Below are 17,342 nucleotides of genomic sequence, written 5' to 3'. Positions count from 1 at the left end.
TAGATGAAGACAATTACTCCTGTTTAGATCGTTTAAAAAAAGTAGATCTAAAGTTGATATTATTATAATAATAATGTTTCTACCACTTAAAGTTACTATTCTAGATGTTGTGTGTATTCTAGATGATGCGTGTATTCTAGATGTTGCGTGTATTCTAGATGATGTGTGTATTCTAGATGTTGCGTGTATTCTAGATGATGTGTGTATTCTAGATGTTGCGTGTATTCTAGATGATGCGTGTATTCTAGATGATGCGTGTATTCTAGATGTTGCGTGTATTCTAGATGTTGCGTGTATTCTAGATGATGCGTGTATTCTAGATGTGTGTATTCTAGATGTTGCGTGTATTCTAGATGTTGCGTGTATTCTAGATGATGCGTGTATTCTAGATGTTGCGTGTATTCTAGATGTTGCGTGTATTCTAGATGTTGCGTGTATTCTAGATGTTGCGTGTATTCTAGATGTTGCGTGTATTCTAGATGTTGCGTGTATTCTAGATGTTGCGTGTATTCTAGATGATGCGTGTATTCTAGATGATGCGTGTATTCTAGATGATGCGTGTATTCTAGATGATGCGTGTATTCTAGATGATGCGTGTATTCTAGATGTTGCGTGTATTCTAGATGATGCGTGTATTCTAGATGATGCGTGTATTCTAGATGATGCGTGTATTCTAGATGTTGCGTGTATTCTAGATGATGCGTGTATTCTAGATGTGTGTATTCTAGATGTTGCGTGTATTCTAGATGTTGCGTGTATTCTAGATGATGCGTGTATTCTAGATGTTGCGTGTATTCTAGATGTTGCGTGTATTCTAGATGTTGCGTGTATTCTAGATGTTGCGTGTATTCTAGATGTTGCGTGTATTCTAGATGTTGCGTGTATTCTAGATGATGCGTGTATTCTAGATGATGCGTGTATTCTAGATGATGCGTGTATTCTAGATGTTGCGTGTATTCTAGATGATGCGTGTATTCTAGATGTTGCGTGTATTCTAGATGATGCGTGTATTCTAGATGATGCGTGTATTCTAGATGATGCGTGTATTCTAGATGATGCGTGTATTCTAGATGTTGCGTGTATTCTAGATGTTGCGTGTATTCTAGATGTTGCGTGTATTCTAGATGATGCGTGTATTCTAGATGATGCGTGTATTCTAGATGATGCGTGTATTCTAGATGTTGCGTGTATTCTAGATGATGCGTGTATTCTAGATGTTGCGTGTATTCTAGATGATGCGTGTATTCTAGATGTTGCATGTATTCTAGATGGCTGTTTTCGTCCAAAACACAAAAATGTCAATATATTTTAACCAAGTTGTATTTTCTATACTCTACGTTCTTCCTGCAAGGTCTCTGGCTGGAAGTCAGTGTTTTGCATGATAAAGGACTAGTGTTAATTACTTTTTAAACACAGTGGAAACAGATAATCACATTGTAAAGAAGTGATGAAAACAAAATTTATTGCAGTTCTTTTTTACAAGTGTGGTAGCATCTGTCTGTCTCGGTTGTCTTGAAAATATATATTATACAATGGCAGCGACATGTGGCTTTTACTGCCATTCAGTGAATAATTGAATTCTGTGACAATTAGTCTGTTTTCTCTGGTTTCCTTGGGCTGAACAGTCTCTTATGCATTTCATTCCCTATTAAACTCTGTATTATGGTCGTGGGTTTTTGAGGCAGTGTTCCTCAGCTTTGCTTTCTGTCATTGTCAGTCCACTAAGTTTGGACATAGATAATATGTGTGTTTTTTTGTCTGGCCAGGTTACAAACCACTCAAAGGGGGTACCTAAGGTTCCAGCTGTTTGCCTGGAACATTTTTAAGATGGTAAACAAATGGCAAATGGGTCAGCACGGGGCTGCACACAGCCCAGGGGGCCGTTACTCAATTATGGTCCCTTAATCAGGCCCTTAGTTCATGAACTGTACAGTTTTCTGCTGGCGGTGCAGTGGTGGTCATTGATCAAGCATGGCACTGTGGCTCGAAACCTGCAGGGAATGTTTGAAAGAAGAATACAACAAAAGCCAGCAAAGAGGTAGGGGGAAAGAGAAGCAAAACGAGGATGTCGTGCAGAAGCAGAGGCTGAAGGAGCTTTGTCAAAAGCAGAATGAAATGTGCATGTACTCTGTGCAGTGTTTGTGTGCACGTCAAAGTTAAATTGTTTACACGTGGACAGTGTTTCAGGTGAAATGAAACTGAAGATGTTCTGTGTATCTCAGCATGTTAGGGCTGACAGTTCTCTTGTACCTCCTTGGAAAAGCATTTTCACTGACATCTCTTCTTTGTTTTCTCTTTCAACAGTGAATAAACACAAGCCGTGGATCGAGACATCATACCATGGGGTGATTACTGAAAACACTGACGTCGTTCTGCTGGATCCTCCTCTGGTGGCCCTGGACAAAGATGCTCCTGTACCCTACGCAGGTACGATGCATTTTATCCTAAGTAGCTCTCAGCTAGATAGCGAGCAGTGAAGGCGGGCTAACTCGGACCAAAGGGATACAGTCATCCATGACTCAGGTGTTAATCCACACAGGAGTTATAGCTGCAGGATATACTTACATTAAGGATATAAACCACATAAAGCTGTCATGATATATCACTGTGAGGGGGCTTAAATGGGCTTCATGTTCTATAACTGCTATCACAGCTTTTTTTTTTTTTTTTTTTTTGCCTTAGTTAACTCGGCTCTGTGCTCAACATTTAATCCAATAATTCCCAGTGAGCGAACATCACAAGCAGGATTCATATTTCAAATTTATTTAGAGTGAAAACTGGCCCGAATAAGCCCCATGGTGGCTGAGGACTTTGCCAAAAAAAAAAAAAACAGGGAAACCGGATTAGATTCTTCCCACTTTGTGACCATTCCAGTTCATCTAAAATGTGCCAGCTCTTGTGGGAGGATGTTAGCTGCAGGCTGTTGGCGAGCCTCACCGCCCTACCTCCCGCCAGGCTGCTAATGTGGCCAAGGCCCTCGCATGGGGCTCAACAAGGGGCTGGAGCCCACTCACACAGGCCTTCAAGGTAGATGGATAGATGGATGAATGGATGGAGCCTGTACATGCATGTGCATAGACGTATATATGTGTATCTACGTGTTTCCTGTATATTGTGTGTATCTGTGGGGACATGTGTGTGTGTGTGTCCCGACCTGAGGGGCTCGCTGTAATGGCCAGCCCTCAGGGAAAAAGGGAGGAAAATGATGAGACAATAGGGAGGCTAGCTGGCTAACCAGCATATGTCCTCTGGCTCTCCATAGACTGACAGCTACACACACATGCACACACATGCACACACATGCACACACAACAGGCAGAGCACATGGGTATTCCTGGATTTCATACGTCAGGGTGCCGAGAGAGCTTTCTCCCTAAATTATTAATAAACAAGAACACTTCCTCCCCAGTCTGCCTGTATCCTTCTCTTTCTCCCACTATCTGTTTTCATTCATTGCCACCCTTCCTTTTTCTCTCTCATCACTATTTTACACACACACACACACACACATACGTGTATTAATAAATATATATATAACCTTTATCCCAGTGCACCTTTGAGCTACCCCACCAAACCCACACACCTTGAACCAGTCATCCACCTCTGTCTGTGTCTAAAGCAGCGGTGTCCAAACCAGGCAGAGACAGTTTTCCAGTAATTAGCTGTAAAGATTCCTGCTCTCCTGGACTAACTTACTGGGCCGGAATGACAAGGCGGTGCACAGGTAGCTGTTATGCCTCATTAATTCGATCAGCCAGGTTTTAATTGCATTACATCTAAGACACAGACGAGCGATGTCTGACTGACAGCAGTCGCTGACGGCAAGAACCATTACATCCTGGAAATACCTTCATTTATAGAAGCGTAAAACCTCCACCTACTTCAGCACGTTAGGACTGTGCACGAATACAAAGCGATGAGAATATGTTTTATATGCATATAATCTATACCCAGCAAACGTTTAGTGAATAGATATTCCTATACAGCATGTGACTTGACAACATTAATTTCCATTTGGGCTTACCTGAAAGCCCCTCACAAGTGAGTTTAATTAACAGGAAAATAAGACGAGCCTGCACAAACACACAGTATTTCCCTGCTCGTCTTTTACATCAGTCCAAACCTGCCTTGTGATCCTCTTGGACTGCTGAGCAGGGTGCAACAGTCATCACACTCACTGGTCTGGAACTACAGGAAATGTGGCCGAGACTGACATCAGCCATCGCTGTGGTGTTACGGCAGCTCACAAGCTTCACAATCATGTCAAGATGTGTGAGAGGCCCTGGTGTAGATAGTCGCTGTTATATTCATGGCCATGTCTGACAAAGTGCAGGCGTCTCACTCTAAGAAACAAAGAAAATACAAAATGCTACCTGTTGCAAGAAAACAAACTTTGATGTACATCTTCATCTTTCTGCTATACCTGAGACTATTTTTTTATTCATGAGCTACAAACCTTGTTTGTGAGCATGTGTCTTCTGTGTAGTCTCCAACACCACGAAACTTCACTGTCTGATGAGGGCTGCAAACTCAGCCCGTCATCGGGTTTTTCTACTCCAGCGTGGAGACAAGACACCTATTAACCAGTCTGTGCTCCACACTCGTAAGGAACCAGCCGGCTCTCACAGAAACGTTTGTTGGATGGTCAAATGTGTCTGAACCTCTTGTGAGCGGACTACTGATCTGGGAATTCAAGGTTTTCAGTTGTGTCGTCTGTAAGTCACTTTAAGGTGCGTCCTGAAAAAGTCCCTTTGCTGTCTATTCGAGCGGCCCCCACACACTCTGATCTCTGTAGTGGTAGGTAATAATTGAAATTAGCTCAGTGGTCTGTTATTAGGCTGGAGCTATCGCTGTATTGATCAGGCTTCTAAAGGGTCAGGTTAGCAGGGTTCATGGGAAAAAGCTGCGGTGGGGCACAGGTTAGCTGGTTGTCAGTCACTCTGGGGTTTCTGCTGCCAGCACACAAAGACCCTGACACCCTGACACCCTGACACCCACGCATTTTCTTGTGGTGTAACATACTATTCATGTGTCAATCCTTCACTTCCACTGGTGCCCAGAGTCCTGTGGCTCCTGCTTGAACACCGATCGAACGTCTCACCGGTGACTCACGTTTACACACGCTGCTCAATCAGCAACGGTGGCATTTAAGACAGGTTCAGAAGTGCACGCACACACACACACACACACACACACACACACACACACACACACACACACACACATACACATTCACATTCACATTCACGCTGCATGAATCATGTCCCAACCATTATTGCTGCTCTGATGGCTCACATGCAGTCCACCTTTGCTCAAACTCTCAATAACACGGGACTTACTTTTCATTCCTGTCTGCTTTCTGCAAATCATTGACAACAAACACGACGTCGGACCTGACAGCAGGATTCACTCTGTTCCTGCCAGCGTTTCTGGACCCTGCTCCTTTCTGCTCCTTCACCAAACTATACCCCTTCAAGACGCTGATAAAACCCAATTATCTCTGACGTCGGCAAATCCAGCAGAGTCGCATCGCTCTGACAACAGAAGGTGAAATGGTGCCGCCATTCGTTGCCATAAAGCAACGTAAATAGATATGAGTAAACGTACAGGCTGGGTAATGCGACGTGATTAATTAGCCCCTTACTGTCTGTCTGATTGGGAAATAGATCTCAAGCTAATTATGAGAAGTATCTCATTAGCGCTGTAGCAGGGAGCTCAGTACAGTGTGTAGGTGGAGAAGCATGAGCACCGCGATGAGTTTATTAATGAGACAGGGGTTTGTTTGAACAGTGAAATATGTTGTGACTCAGAGATGGAATAAATGTGTAAAGATGAGGAGGAAGAAAAATCATCACGAGAGGATAAATATTAGACATCAAGTCGATGATTTTCTTTGTAAGAGACATGTTAAAAGCTTACTACAAAATTCTCTTTTGAAAACCTGCACTGCGTTTAAGCTCAGTGTCTCACGATCGTGTCAAGCGCTCGAGGAAAAACGTCACATTATGCAAAAAGTCCGACAGTGATCCCGTGAATGTGGAGCAGAAAATGAACTCGTCTTCTATCAAAATGGATAAATGGGAAACCACAAGTCACTTTTTCTCGGCTCATCGTGATTGAAGAATATAGATGTGAAGGTTAAAGAAGGAGCTTTCTGATGAGAGGGCCTCTATGCTTTAAAGCTGATTTCATGAGCTGAATGAAGATGTGCAGCGGCCAGGGGGCTGTTTTTAATAAGCCAACACTTTTTTTTTTATACTTTTCTCTCAACAGGTGCTGCTGTGTCAATTCCCACAAAATTCCCCACTTCAAAGCTGCTGCTTAAAACCGTGATTAAAAAATAACAGATTGAAATAAATTTGCAAAGAGATAGAAGAAGAAGAAGAAACCTTTCCACCACCGGGCTGTCAGGTGCCTTTAATCCATCAGTGCTTCCTGCTCAGGTTTTCTTTTTCCTCCCACCACAGTTCAGCTCCTCCTTCCTCTTTTAGGCATTTTCCTTCTGTTCTGACCCAGAAGCAGCTTTTCCCCTCTCCTTCCTCCTGCCTGTGCACTTGCTTACTTTTCTACCTTTTTGCTGAAATAATTTCCACCTGTCAGATTTCATCCAGCTCTGATGCATTTGGGAGTTGGAGTCTCTTTTCCACACCGTCTACGGCAGATGCATCATTTTCTCTCAGATGACAGCTCTTTCTTTTTTCAGTCTAATTATATCCATTTTCGACATAGTTTGTGAGGGCCGAGCAATAAAGACATGGACAGAATAAGGATTTCACTGCTAACACAGCAAACCTCAGTCACACTCACGCACAGCGTTATTCAGCGATTCTGTTATTCATGTAAACTTGTTTCTGCAGAGTTTGGAGCTGAAAAGCATAGACAGCATATTGACTAGCTTGCTTCGGGGATTCGGAGCGCCTTAGTCGTTGGCTTCTAGACAATGGAGCCATCACTCTGCCATTGTTCACATACTCATTTATTAATGAAGTACTGAAATGCAATCTGCTTCCTCACTGAACCACACAGATGAGGGAAATAGTCTTTGTAATGAGATTTTTTTCCCAGGCTTTTAGCTTTTTTTTGTCTTTTGATGAGTTAGAGAAGTGACAGAAGGGTGCGAGTGGTTCTACTGCTGTGCCTCACTCCAGAGAAAAAGAGCATGTTTTAGGTTCTTTTGAAGGCCATTAAGTAGAATTTCTAGTCAACAATCTCCTTTTCCCACTGAGAAGCGGTGATATTTAAATGATGTAGTTGCCTGCAAACTGAGACATTCGCTGGTATTGAAACCAGACCACACATTTGTGAGGCTTTGACACATTTGAAGTGGGCACATTTGGGCGTCTGTTGACTGTGTGCCACTGACTGACTTCTGCTATTCAAGGAAGATATTGCAGCAATGTTGAATCTGCAAATACTAAATATTAAATTAACTGATCTGAGCTTTGTTCTTCCAGTTCTTCCATTTTTTAAAGCTTTTCTAAGAGTTCTTAGTGTCATAACATTATTCACATTATTCAGCCCGTTACTACTTTTCTCACTGCTCCATTACATATAAAAGAATATTGTGAAAATGATACACCTGTTGAATTGGTATATAACTGACGGACTTTCTTGTGATTATTTGGGAATATTGTAGAAAATCAGATCATAAAGCAAAGAAAATGTTCGGCCCTTTGCTTCATGGGCTTTTCGGTCAAGCAGAGCAAAGTCCTGTGGCTCACGTTCAGCTCAGTTCCTGTTTTACTGTCGCTGCCGCCCAGAATATCTGAAAACACATTAATGTGATGTGTGAAGGGCTATTACTTACAATCTGCTAGCTTTAGGCATCGGTCAGTGCTCAGCTGTTGTTGAGCACAAACATACAGGCCTGGAAAATGACACTATTGCCTGTTGTTGAATTTACTTTTCGTGTGAGTGGGACATTAACTCTGTTTAACGTTGCTGGAGCTGTTCGATGGTGTACCAACCGATCATGTCTCAGCACTTCTCTGTGTGTGTGTGTGTGTGTGTGTGTGTGTGTGTGTGTGTTTCTATGATCCACACATTAAAGTCACACTCAGTTGCAAATAAGTTGTGAAATTTTTCTGAGTGTGTGCGTTACCTTTGTATTTATAGACTGCTGGGGTGTTTGTTGGTAATTAGTAGTCAGGCCTGGAGGCCTCCAATTAAAGTGTCAACAAACTGTCATGAGCTCTGGTCCTGGGAGGCAAACGTACGAGGAAGAGGGATAAAAGTCTGCTCTGAGTGCTGATAGTCTGATAGAGAGAAGGATGTTACTTCAGCTCTCGTATCAGCACTCTGAGAGAGCAATCCATGTTTTAGCAGTTTGTCAATATCACATTTATCACCGCTCCCTCACGGTATATCACTGCTGTGCTTCAAAGAGTTCCACACCACTTTTGATATACAACTTAAATTTCTAGGCTCATCCTGTCGACTCTGGAACACTTGTGTTTTTCACAGCTCTCTGTCTGATCTGGTCCTATCTCCAAACCATCCCATCTAACTTCCTCTTTCGTTCCATCTGGTTCTCAAGAGAACCTCTCTTAGTCTTTGAAAGTTGTCAGGGGCCTCTCCGCTTTAATAACTCGTCCTGTCGTATTTCCACCACCTAGTTTTTCTCTGCTTCCTCTCTGGTGCTGCCGGAGACATTTCCACTGGACACACACTTTAGCCACAGTGTGTATGCTTGCCTGTGTGTGTGTGTGTTTGATGATTCAGACAGTCTTGTGATTGATTGAAATCCAAAGTATTCAACTGAGCAACACGGACTTACTGTCCACACTATGCAGGGCTCTACCTTGGCATTAATTTATTAATCCCTCAGTCTTTCACTCCCTTCAGACTTTTATTGAATGGGCACAATCTTCACACAAGGGCAAAAAATTGCCTGTCACACAGAATAAAAAAGTAATGAACTGCCGTTATTAAACATCACCCAGGAGAGCATGGAGGAATGAATGTGTGAATCAAAAGAAAATCTCCTTTTGATAGAAACATAACAGTCAGAGCTTTAAAATTAATACTAATCCCCCACCCACATCCATGTAGTTAATTTTTAGACGGCCTGAGCCCTGGAGATCTGTATTTTCAGAGCACCAAGGTTATTAGAACATCATTCCACCAAATGTCTCGCAGCCTTAGTCTCTCCATAGCAAGACCACCGCAGAAATCATCCGGCCCCTTCTTCGCTATTTTAATTTAATTAATGTATAGCGGTATTTTTTCAAAGTGAGGTGAGGTGCATTCACAGTCAGCAGGCTCAGCTTCCAGTGTTTTACCTTCAGGTAACTGGTGGGCGGTTGAATGCAGGCGTGACTGTGGGTACAAAGGAAAATGATTGCTATTGAAAAAAACATGAGAAATTATAATAATTTACGGAACATCGTAACATGTACTGATGTGGAACACATTTTTGCTTCAGAACATAACTTGTTATTGACAGCCATGTGCGAGGTGCTGGTGCACTATTACTTTCTTCAGTGACCTTACATGTAACCTGTTTGCTTAGTAATTAATGGAGGTCTTCTAACAAGCAGGAAAAACTGATGTTTTAAATAAACAAAGATTATAGAAAAACATGACAGGAAAACATCAGGAATAATTAATAGCCTCAGACCACTGGAGACGACAGGTAATATCCAGGAGGCTGCACATCAAGGTTATTTACCTGAAAGGAGAATGCATTAAATGCATTAGGTTCATGTTGCATGAGCTGGTTTCTCTTTAAGTACCTGATTACACAGACACTCTAATGCACACACAGATGAAGGCTACTGGCTGCACGGCTTTAAAGTTTAATAAGGTTCTGCCCCCCCCCCCCCCTCAGATAAAACAAGACCGCTCCAGCTCTATGAAATATTCACTCATGATGAGGATTGTATTAATCCTCATGATTTACAATGTGGAGACCTGCACCAGACGGAGAACACGTTTTTGTAAACATAGTTTTGAAAAAAATAAGCAAATTATATATATATTATGTTTATATATATATATATATATATATATATATATATATATATATCATGAGCGCTATCATGAGCGCTATATATTATATATATATATATATATATATATATATATATATATATATATATTATATATATATATATATATATAATATAGTTTTTTGACAGAATGGGAACAACAGAAACCTCCAGGGGGGAAATTACTGGTTCCAAAGCCATAGTCATGGAGGTTTTAAAGGTACAAACAAGATGAGTCACATGATACTGAGGGCTCTGGTTGAGATGGGATTATTTGGGTATAGAGAGAAAAGGAGATGAGGTGGAGAATGAAAATAAGAGAGAGAGAGAAATAAAACCTCCTCCAGATATAGATAGTCTCGTAAGTGGCAGGTCGACGACCACAGTGAGATGCTTGCGAAATTACTGAAAATTAAGTGTACAAGATTGGCTACCAAAATCCAATCTGCTCCCAGCCTCAGTCATTTTGTAAAGTTGACGATGCCTGGGAACTTGTGACAGTCCAATTAAGGACATTTGCATATCGGGAGACTTAAATTATTGTCATCCGCTGGAGCGTAAAATGGAGGTGCAACTCAAGAGGAGATAGCGGTGATCTACACTCGTAGACCATGGATGAGTCTGTGAGGGGGGGTGGGAATAAAGAGCTGCTTACATGTGTAAATATTCCCTTTAGACATTCCTCGACTCTCCTGTCTCTATTGTCCTCTCCTGTCTTTCTTTACTTTTCAGGTCTCTGCTCTCTCTCTACAAGCTTTCTGTGTCTTCGCTCGTTTCACTCCCTCCATCTTGGCAACCTCTTGCTTCCGCCGGCTCTACTCATGCTTTTAGTTTGCTGAAAGAGTCCACCATTAGCAGATCTTAAACTTTTATCTTCTTGATAAATGGGCAGACCACATGTCTCTGGATGGTAGCTGTAAAATGCTCCATTACCAAAAATAAAAGTGGATCTTTCTCCGCCTCACACAGTGAAACTCCTTCCAAGGTGCAGTTTGAAATTCCCCAGTATTTTCTCTTGTCTGTCTTGCTCTCTTCCTGTCTTTGCCTGGGGCATGTGTATGGTTTTGGCCTGATGTCATGGAGGCACAACCAACAAGAGGTACAGCACAAGTAAAGGTTTCTGTCAGGTGAGAGACAGAAGCAAGGCCTTACAAGGAATGACTGCAGGCTGTACATACAGGCCACATAAGGCATTTCTTTGTCTCTTCCTCTCTGTGTGTTTGCTAACTGACCTTTTCTCTCCTCTCACCTTTATATCTGAATATTAGAGCCCAGCCCAAGGCATTCAAATGACCTTTTATCACCTCTCTACTCTACTATCAAGATTCACCGCGTGCCGTCTTGTGTAATGATGATGATATTTCTCAGACATGGATTCGTCAAGACAGAAATGAGCCGTACTCCTTATTAAATGAAGACGTAATCATGTTATTTCTCTTTGATGGCTCTGTGGCAAACACACGCATCTGTAGACTCTTCTCCACACTACAAGTTATTTACGTCCAAAGTGACTAATGGGTTGTTGAAGTTTGCTGCGTCAAAGATGATGCACAGTGCAAGACAGAGGGAGCAGACGGTGCTTCCCTTTGAGTGCGCTGATGTTATCGGTTTTCTTCTTCATCACATGGATATTAGTTTATCAGTCATATACAAACCTGACCTTTTCTCTGCTAGAGTATGAAAAATTAGCACTTCACTTTTCATAACCTGCAGGGTGGCAGTGTGAACGCTGAGAATTCAATCCCACCATGACTAGAAACGAAGTCGATGTTGTACTACCTCACAGAGAAATAGTGGCATGGCCCTTTATTTGGCACGGCACAGAAAGTATAGGAAGGCATTGAATGTAACATGACAAAAAAGAATCAAACTAATCCGGTTGTCTCTCTAAAACTGGACCTTCAACTAATAATATCACAGTCATGTCCTAAGTGGTCACAGCCAGTGATAGACCCTCAGCCATGGGGCTCACGGTCCACAGTATACAGCCTGACCCGGCACTGGGATGATGTAGAACATCTTTAGTTTTATTGAAGGCTGTTTCTGAGTCTGTGCCAGGACTTCATGCATTACCATATGAAGAAGAAGCACTCACTTAAAGAGGTGGGGAGTGAGGATATTGGAAGAGGTTCAACTCAGCCTGGTGTGTTTTCACTGAGTGCAGTTTGCAGAGCAATGGGTGCATCATGTACTATCCGCTAGCACTGTGTGTGCTAACCTGCTGAAACGTTCACAGCACATTGACATGTTAACTGACAAAAGTGTCAGACATCAAGATGTTAATATGTATTTGATGCTAATGTCTCTTCCTTTAACTGCATGTTCTGAAAATGTGACTTTACTGTAGTAGCTGCAGGGATACTTCGAAGTATTAGTCAGACCATCTTTGCAGTACATATATGGGAAGTACAATATTTCACATAGAGTTCGTGTGTTCACATGCTTGACTTTTGCATTTGGATGTGATCAACAGTAAATGCACAGCCTAGTTAATTTTATGCAGATGAATTCTGAATGCACAGTGCAGCGTATTTGCAGAAAGACACAGTTGTTTCTCTGCCTGTGTGAGCTGCAGTACAGTTCCTCTGTGTCAATATGCAAAACCACATTTCAGCCTCAATCTGACTCATTTATAAGGGTGGCCTGCTCTTGATAAGTGTCTGAGGATTTTATCTTGTGCATTTAATCACATGCTTGGGCTTTACAGTCCAGATCCTCTTCGACCTCTCGGTTCTCCCCAAATAAAAAGGATGGCTCATTTTCTAGGAGTGCCTTGTGGCTTATCAGAGGTGATGTGCTGTCCTCACTTCCCCTCAGGCCTGTAAACTGAATGGATTAGTAATGAATCACTCCAACCATACCCAAGTGGACAACAATTTGTGTCCCTCCCTATCAGCTAACTCGGTCTCTTCCACCACCCTCATGTGAGGCCCAAGGGATTTCTGGAAAAGACCATCTCCTAACCCTAAATAGGGGGAGCCTGCCCATACATTATCATCAGCGAGATCCACCTTAATACCATGTGTGTCAGACATGCGACATAATCCTGCTCATCAGCATTATCGTAGTTCATTAGGGTAGCACCTTAGCTGACAGCTGAACAATTGTGTTTTACTTCAGCTGTTGCACAATAGTGTCATTTTCATGCTCCCAGCTCTTCCCTGTCATTTTCCCCTTGCCTGATCCCTTTTGAGATACTGACAGTTACACGCAGGCTGAGGAATATGAAAACGACTCAGTGCGGTGCACTCCTTCATCGGCGCTGTCACACTTCATTGAAATGAAAAGCCATCGGGAGGTTTAAGAAGATGAACCAAAAAAAAAAGAATAAAGAGGTAAAAATGTACAAATGAGCAAAATGAAGGGTTTGGGCGTTGATCATCATCCATTTGACTCACAGGAAAGGTGACAAGCAGTGATGATAAAAGAGACATGAAAAGTGACAAATGTGGCTGGAGTATAAACTTTAATGGCCCAACCTTGGATGGGAGCAATTTGCCAATATTTAATTAACTGTAATGTGATCAATCAGAGTGTTAAAGGATGGAGCTGTTCTGCCGGGGCACTCTGCCAGCCGCACTCATCCTATAGCTCATTTAGCCCCACGAAAGCTCCAAGGAAATGCAGCAATCAACAAAAGCGGCTCTGGGTTGTGTCTGGAGAATCCCATTGTCACCGCACTGACAGGAGCCGTGTGTTTTCCTTGTAAATCATCCTAGAGTGGACGTTCTGTCATTTGGCTTTGGTTTCAGGCCTGCGTCACACAAGATTATTGCTTGTTTCTTGTTTCTTTTCTTTCTTATGTTTCCGTGCAGTTTTGGATTCGACGTAATGTTTTTTTTTTTTTTCTCATTGTGACGTCTTCATTCCTTCATTTGTCCCTTTTGTTTATCCTGATTGTATCATAAAACACAAACACAAGCCAAAATGCTTCTAGCACCAGTGTTTGTGTGTGTGTGTGTGTGTGTGTGTGTGTGTGTGTGTGTGTGTGTGTGTGTGTGTGTGTGTGTATATACATTTGACCCGTCTAATGATAATACTGTAATTAATTCTCATGGGGAGCTTAGACTCAGACCCCATAGGTAGATGATGGGATGTTGGGACGTACAGACCACAATATATGAATAGCAGTAACAGGAAGGACTCTCATGACTGTGGACTACAGCTGATACTGTTATTTTAAAGCTGCACTGGCCCTTAAAGTGAAGTTGGTAATTGTTGTGAAAGTATAATACGCACACAGTTGAGATTTGGTTGGTCACTTCACACAAGAATAAATCAGAGCTGCTTCCCTGTGGACGCTCAGATCCCCCAAAGGGATGTTTTGTTGGCATTTATGTGCGTTTATGGTTGTTATATATAGGTTTTTAAAAGTTCTTGTCACAGTGCGGTAGAGGGAGAACACATTTACATAACTAAAGATGCTGTGTACTCTATATTCTTGTCAGAGGTTTTGCTAATTTAAATTAAACACCCACAAAAAAAGAAGAAGTGGTTTATTTATGCCTCCATGAGAAGGAAAGGTCAGCTCGTGTCTACACCAGGGCAGAGCTTCAATCTTGAGTAAACACAGAAGAAACTTCTATTTTTCAGATAAACCTTTTTTACACTCACAGCATCAAGACCTTTTGTTTCCTGAGCTTTCCATGTCATTAAAGCAGCATTTTCTCTGGCTCTTCACACAAATAGACAAATGAATAACTAAACTCAAATCTCAACCCTGGTCATTATTCACCTGGACGAAGATCCCAGTGATACCCACAATGCTCTCTGCCCAAAATATATTCCATGTATTCCTGAAACTGCTGCGGAGGATAGACAACGGTCAGGCTAAGTGAAAATGAAGTGCAGTTTGATGGCATATAAATTATCCCAACCTCAATTTCCTATTTGACCTTTCCAACTCACCAGCACAGAGTAAGAGACCCAGTGCTTTCTTTCCAGTTGAGCTCCGTCTCTGACAGACGGGACACAGTGAGGTGGGAACCCTTTGACAAAAAAAACATACATGAATTGCCTAATAAAGGCTTGGCTGATTAAATTAAGAAGATAATTGGATTCCTGAATGCATAATAAAATAAAGCTGGATTGGGTATAATGTAATTGTCTGCCCAGGATGTACTTTCTGTTTTCCACTGTTAGAGCTGAAAGCCGGAGGAGGGTTACAGTGACAAGCAGAATTACAAATTGGGAACAACACATGGAGGTTGTATAATGGAGTAAGACACACAGTTTTGTTTGCCACTGAGTGCTCAGGTACACAAATACAATTTCCTTGAGGTTTCATCTTACAGATCTATGAGGATATATAACCATTGTCAGGTCCAGTGACCAAACACAAGCAAAGGATGGAGGATTTAACCAAACCCCACATGGTCTCTTTTCTGTCATCACATCACTCTTCATAAATCACAGGAGCGATTTCTACTCTCATCAGTGTCTGCTCAAAGGAAAAGTAGAAATGATGCCAAATATACTTAAAAATTATTACACTTACACACATATTAAAGACCCCAATTTCAACATACCAGCTTGCTCAAAGGCTTCACAACAGTGCTAATAAGAGACTTGTCCGTGGCTCTAAGTCTCACTTGTGAATCCATGTCGCACTTGATGGAGGAAATTGCCGTTTCACACCCCATTGCTCCCGATACTGGTATTATCTTCTGGGCAATATCTTCTGGCAACTTCTGTTGTGCTGGCCACCTAACGTGGGCTCCATTATGTGAATGCAGAAGATTGAAATGTTCTGTCTAGACCCTAATGTCATCTGTCCCCACAAAAATACACCAGGCTGAGCACAGCAGAGATTGGAAAGAGACGACCATTACTTCCCACAGGGAATTGAGACTCGAGGGGGGGTGGAAACGGGGCTTATGAGAAGCTCATAGTACAAGTTGAAGCGACAGAATCAATTACAAATGGATGCAGCTGTTAGAGAAAAGCTTTCAGGTGAAGAGAGAGTACCAAACGGTCTCTGGTACGAGGCCTGGACTGTGGTACCGTATGTAAAAGGAGCGGTGGCCTTAAGTTGTCTGCCTGAACTCACAAGTTTAGCTTCGTTTGGGATTTCTGGATGAATATGATCTTATATAACATGCAGCATAATTAGAGCGGAAGGCCAGAGCCTTGAAGACCCGGGACCTTGTTTATGGAAACAGTGTTCTCTTGATTGTTTTCTACCTTTTTCCGTGTCCCGCGGGAACTTTGGTTCTTGTTTGTGTTCTTTAATGTCTCTGTGAATTCACGGTGGATGCCTCGGGTCAGTGTCATAGTGCAGTGGCAGTTTTATACTGTCGATCAAGTTCAGCTAACCTCAGGGTCTATCACTCTGTCAACCTCAAAGGCTCAATAACCTGCATCCACACACACACACACACACACACACACACACACACACACACACACACCCGCCTCTGACAAAAATAAGTGATTTATCAGCACAGATTTATTCCCTGTGGGAATATGTCTTAATTACAGGGGGCTAATCGATAACTTCCACTAAATGATGGCTCAGAGGCGTGTGTGTGTGTGTGTGTGTGTGTGTGTGTGTGTGTGTGTGTGTGGAGTCCTTTGGGAATAAGTACAGTCTTTGCACCTGCATGATGGATGGTGTGAGTGTTTTAACCATCAGCAGTGTTTTACAGGCTGACCCTGTGACAGGCAGGCTGGAGCTGAGCCAGCAGCTGGCGGGCCTGGAAACAGCTGGACTAACAACAGCGAGAGCTGTCAGGAGAGCGCCTGCACTACTAATGATAAAACCACGTTCGTCTTGTGCAGTGCAGATTATAACTATCACGGGTCAAAAGTCCTGAATAAACAATTTTTGGGGTGTGTCAGACTGGAGTGTTAGTGAGGAGCAGCTTTAGATTTTATAGAGACAAGGATCTGGTCAGTGTTGGACTAATGTGGGTTGTTAGAGGCTGATGCTCATAATGTCACATGGCTATTTTGGCCTGTTGGTCAGTTGCACAGTATAATTTAACACAGCAAACATGGTCAACATTACACCCAAAGATTTCAGATGCACTGTAGGCATTTCCTGTAGCTACAGCCTCACAGAGCAGCTAGCATAGCTGTAGTCTTCTCTTCTGGTAATGGAAAATCTAACTTTCTCATTAGATCTTATTATTATAATGTCAGTTATTTTTGCCCTTAGGTCATTATAATAACCTCGTCCTGTGATCGCTGTGATCATTACCAGACTGCTGACGTTAGACTTTACTTCTAGATAAAGTCCATAGACAACATGGCCAGACTCCTTGTGTTCTTAGATCTAAGCATTTACTGTGAGGAACACACTGTTGTTATGAGCACTAGAAGTGATGGCCAAACCCATAAAAATAACTTTTT

At 42.2% G+C, this 17,342-nt stretch overlaps 1 protein-coding gene across 1 annotated transcript in view; it reads left to right on the top strand.

Moving 5' to 3' along the window:
* LOC113137710 (calsyntenin-2-like) overlaps nucleotides 1-17,342 on the top strand; it is a 191,864-nt gene that overhangs the window by 70,440 nt on the left and 104,082 nt on the right. The window contains exon 2 of the mRNA XM_026319561.2: nucleotides 2,305-2,427. Coding sequence (XP_026175346.1) covers nucleotides 2,305-2,427 — 123 coding nt within the window. The remainder of the gene's footprint in view (nucleotides 1-2,304; nucleotides 2,428-17,342) is intronic.

The sequence above is a fragment of the Mastacembelus armatus genome, chromosome 13, assembly GCF_900324485.2.
Source record: "Mastacembelus armatus chromosome 13, fMasArm1.2, whole genome shotgun sequence".
Classification (NCBI taxonomy): domain Eukaryota; kingdom Metazoa; phylum Chordata; class Actinopteri; order Synbranchiformes; family Mastacembelidae; genus Mastacembelus; species Mastacembelus armatus.
This window is presented reverse-complemented; position numbering and strand designations above follow the sequence as displayed.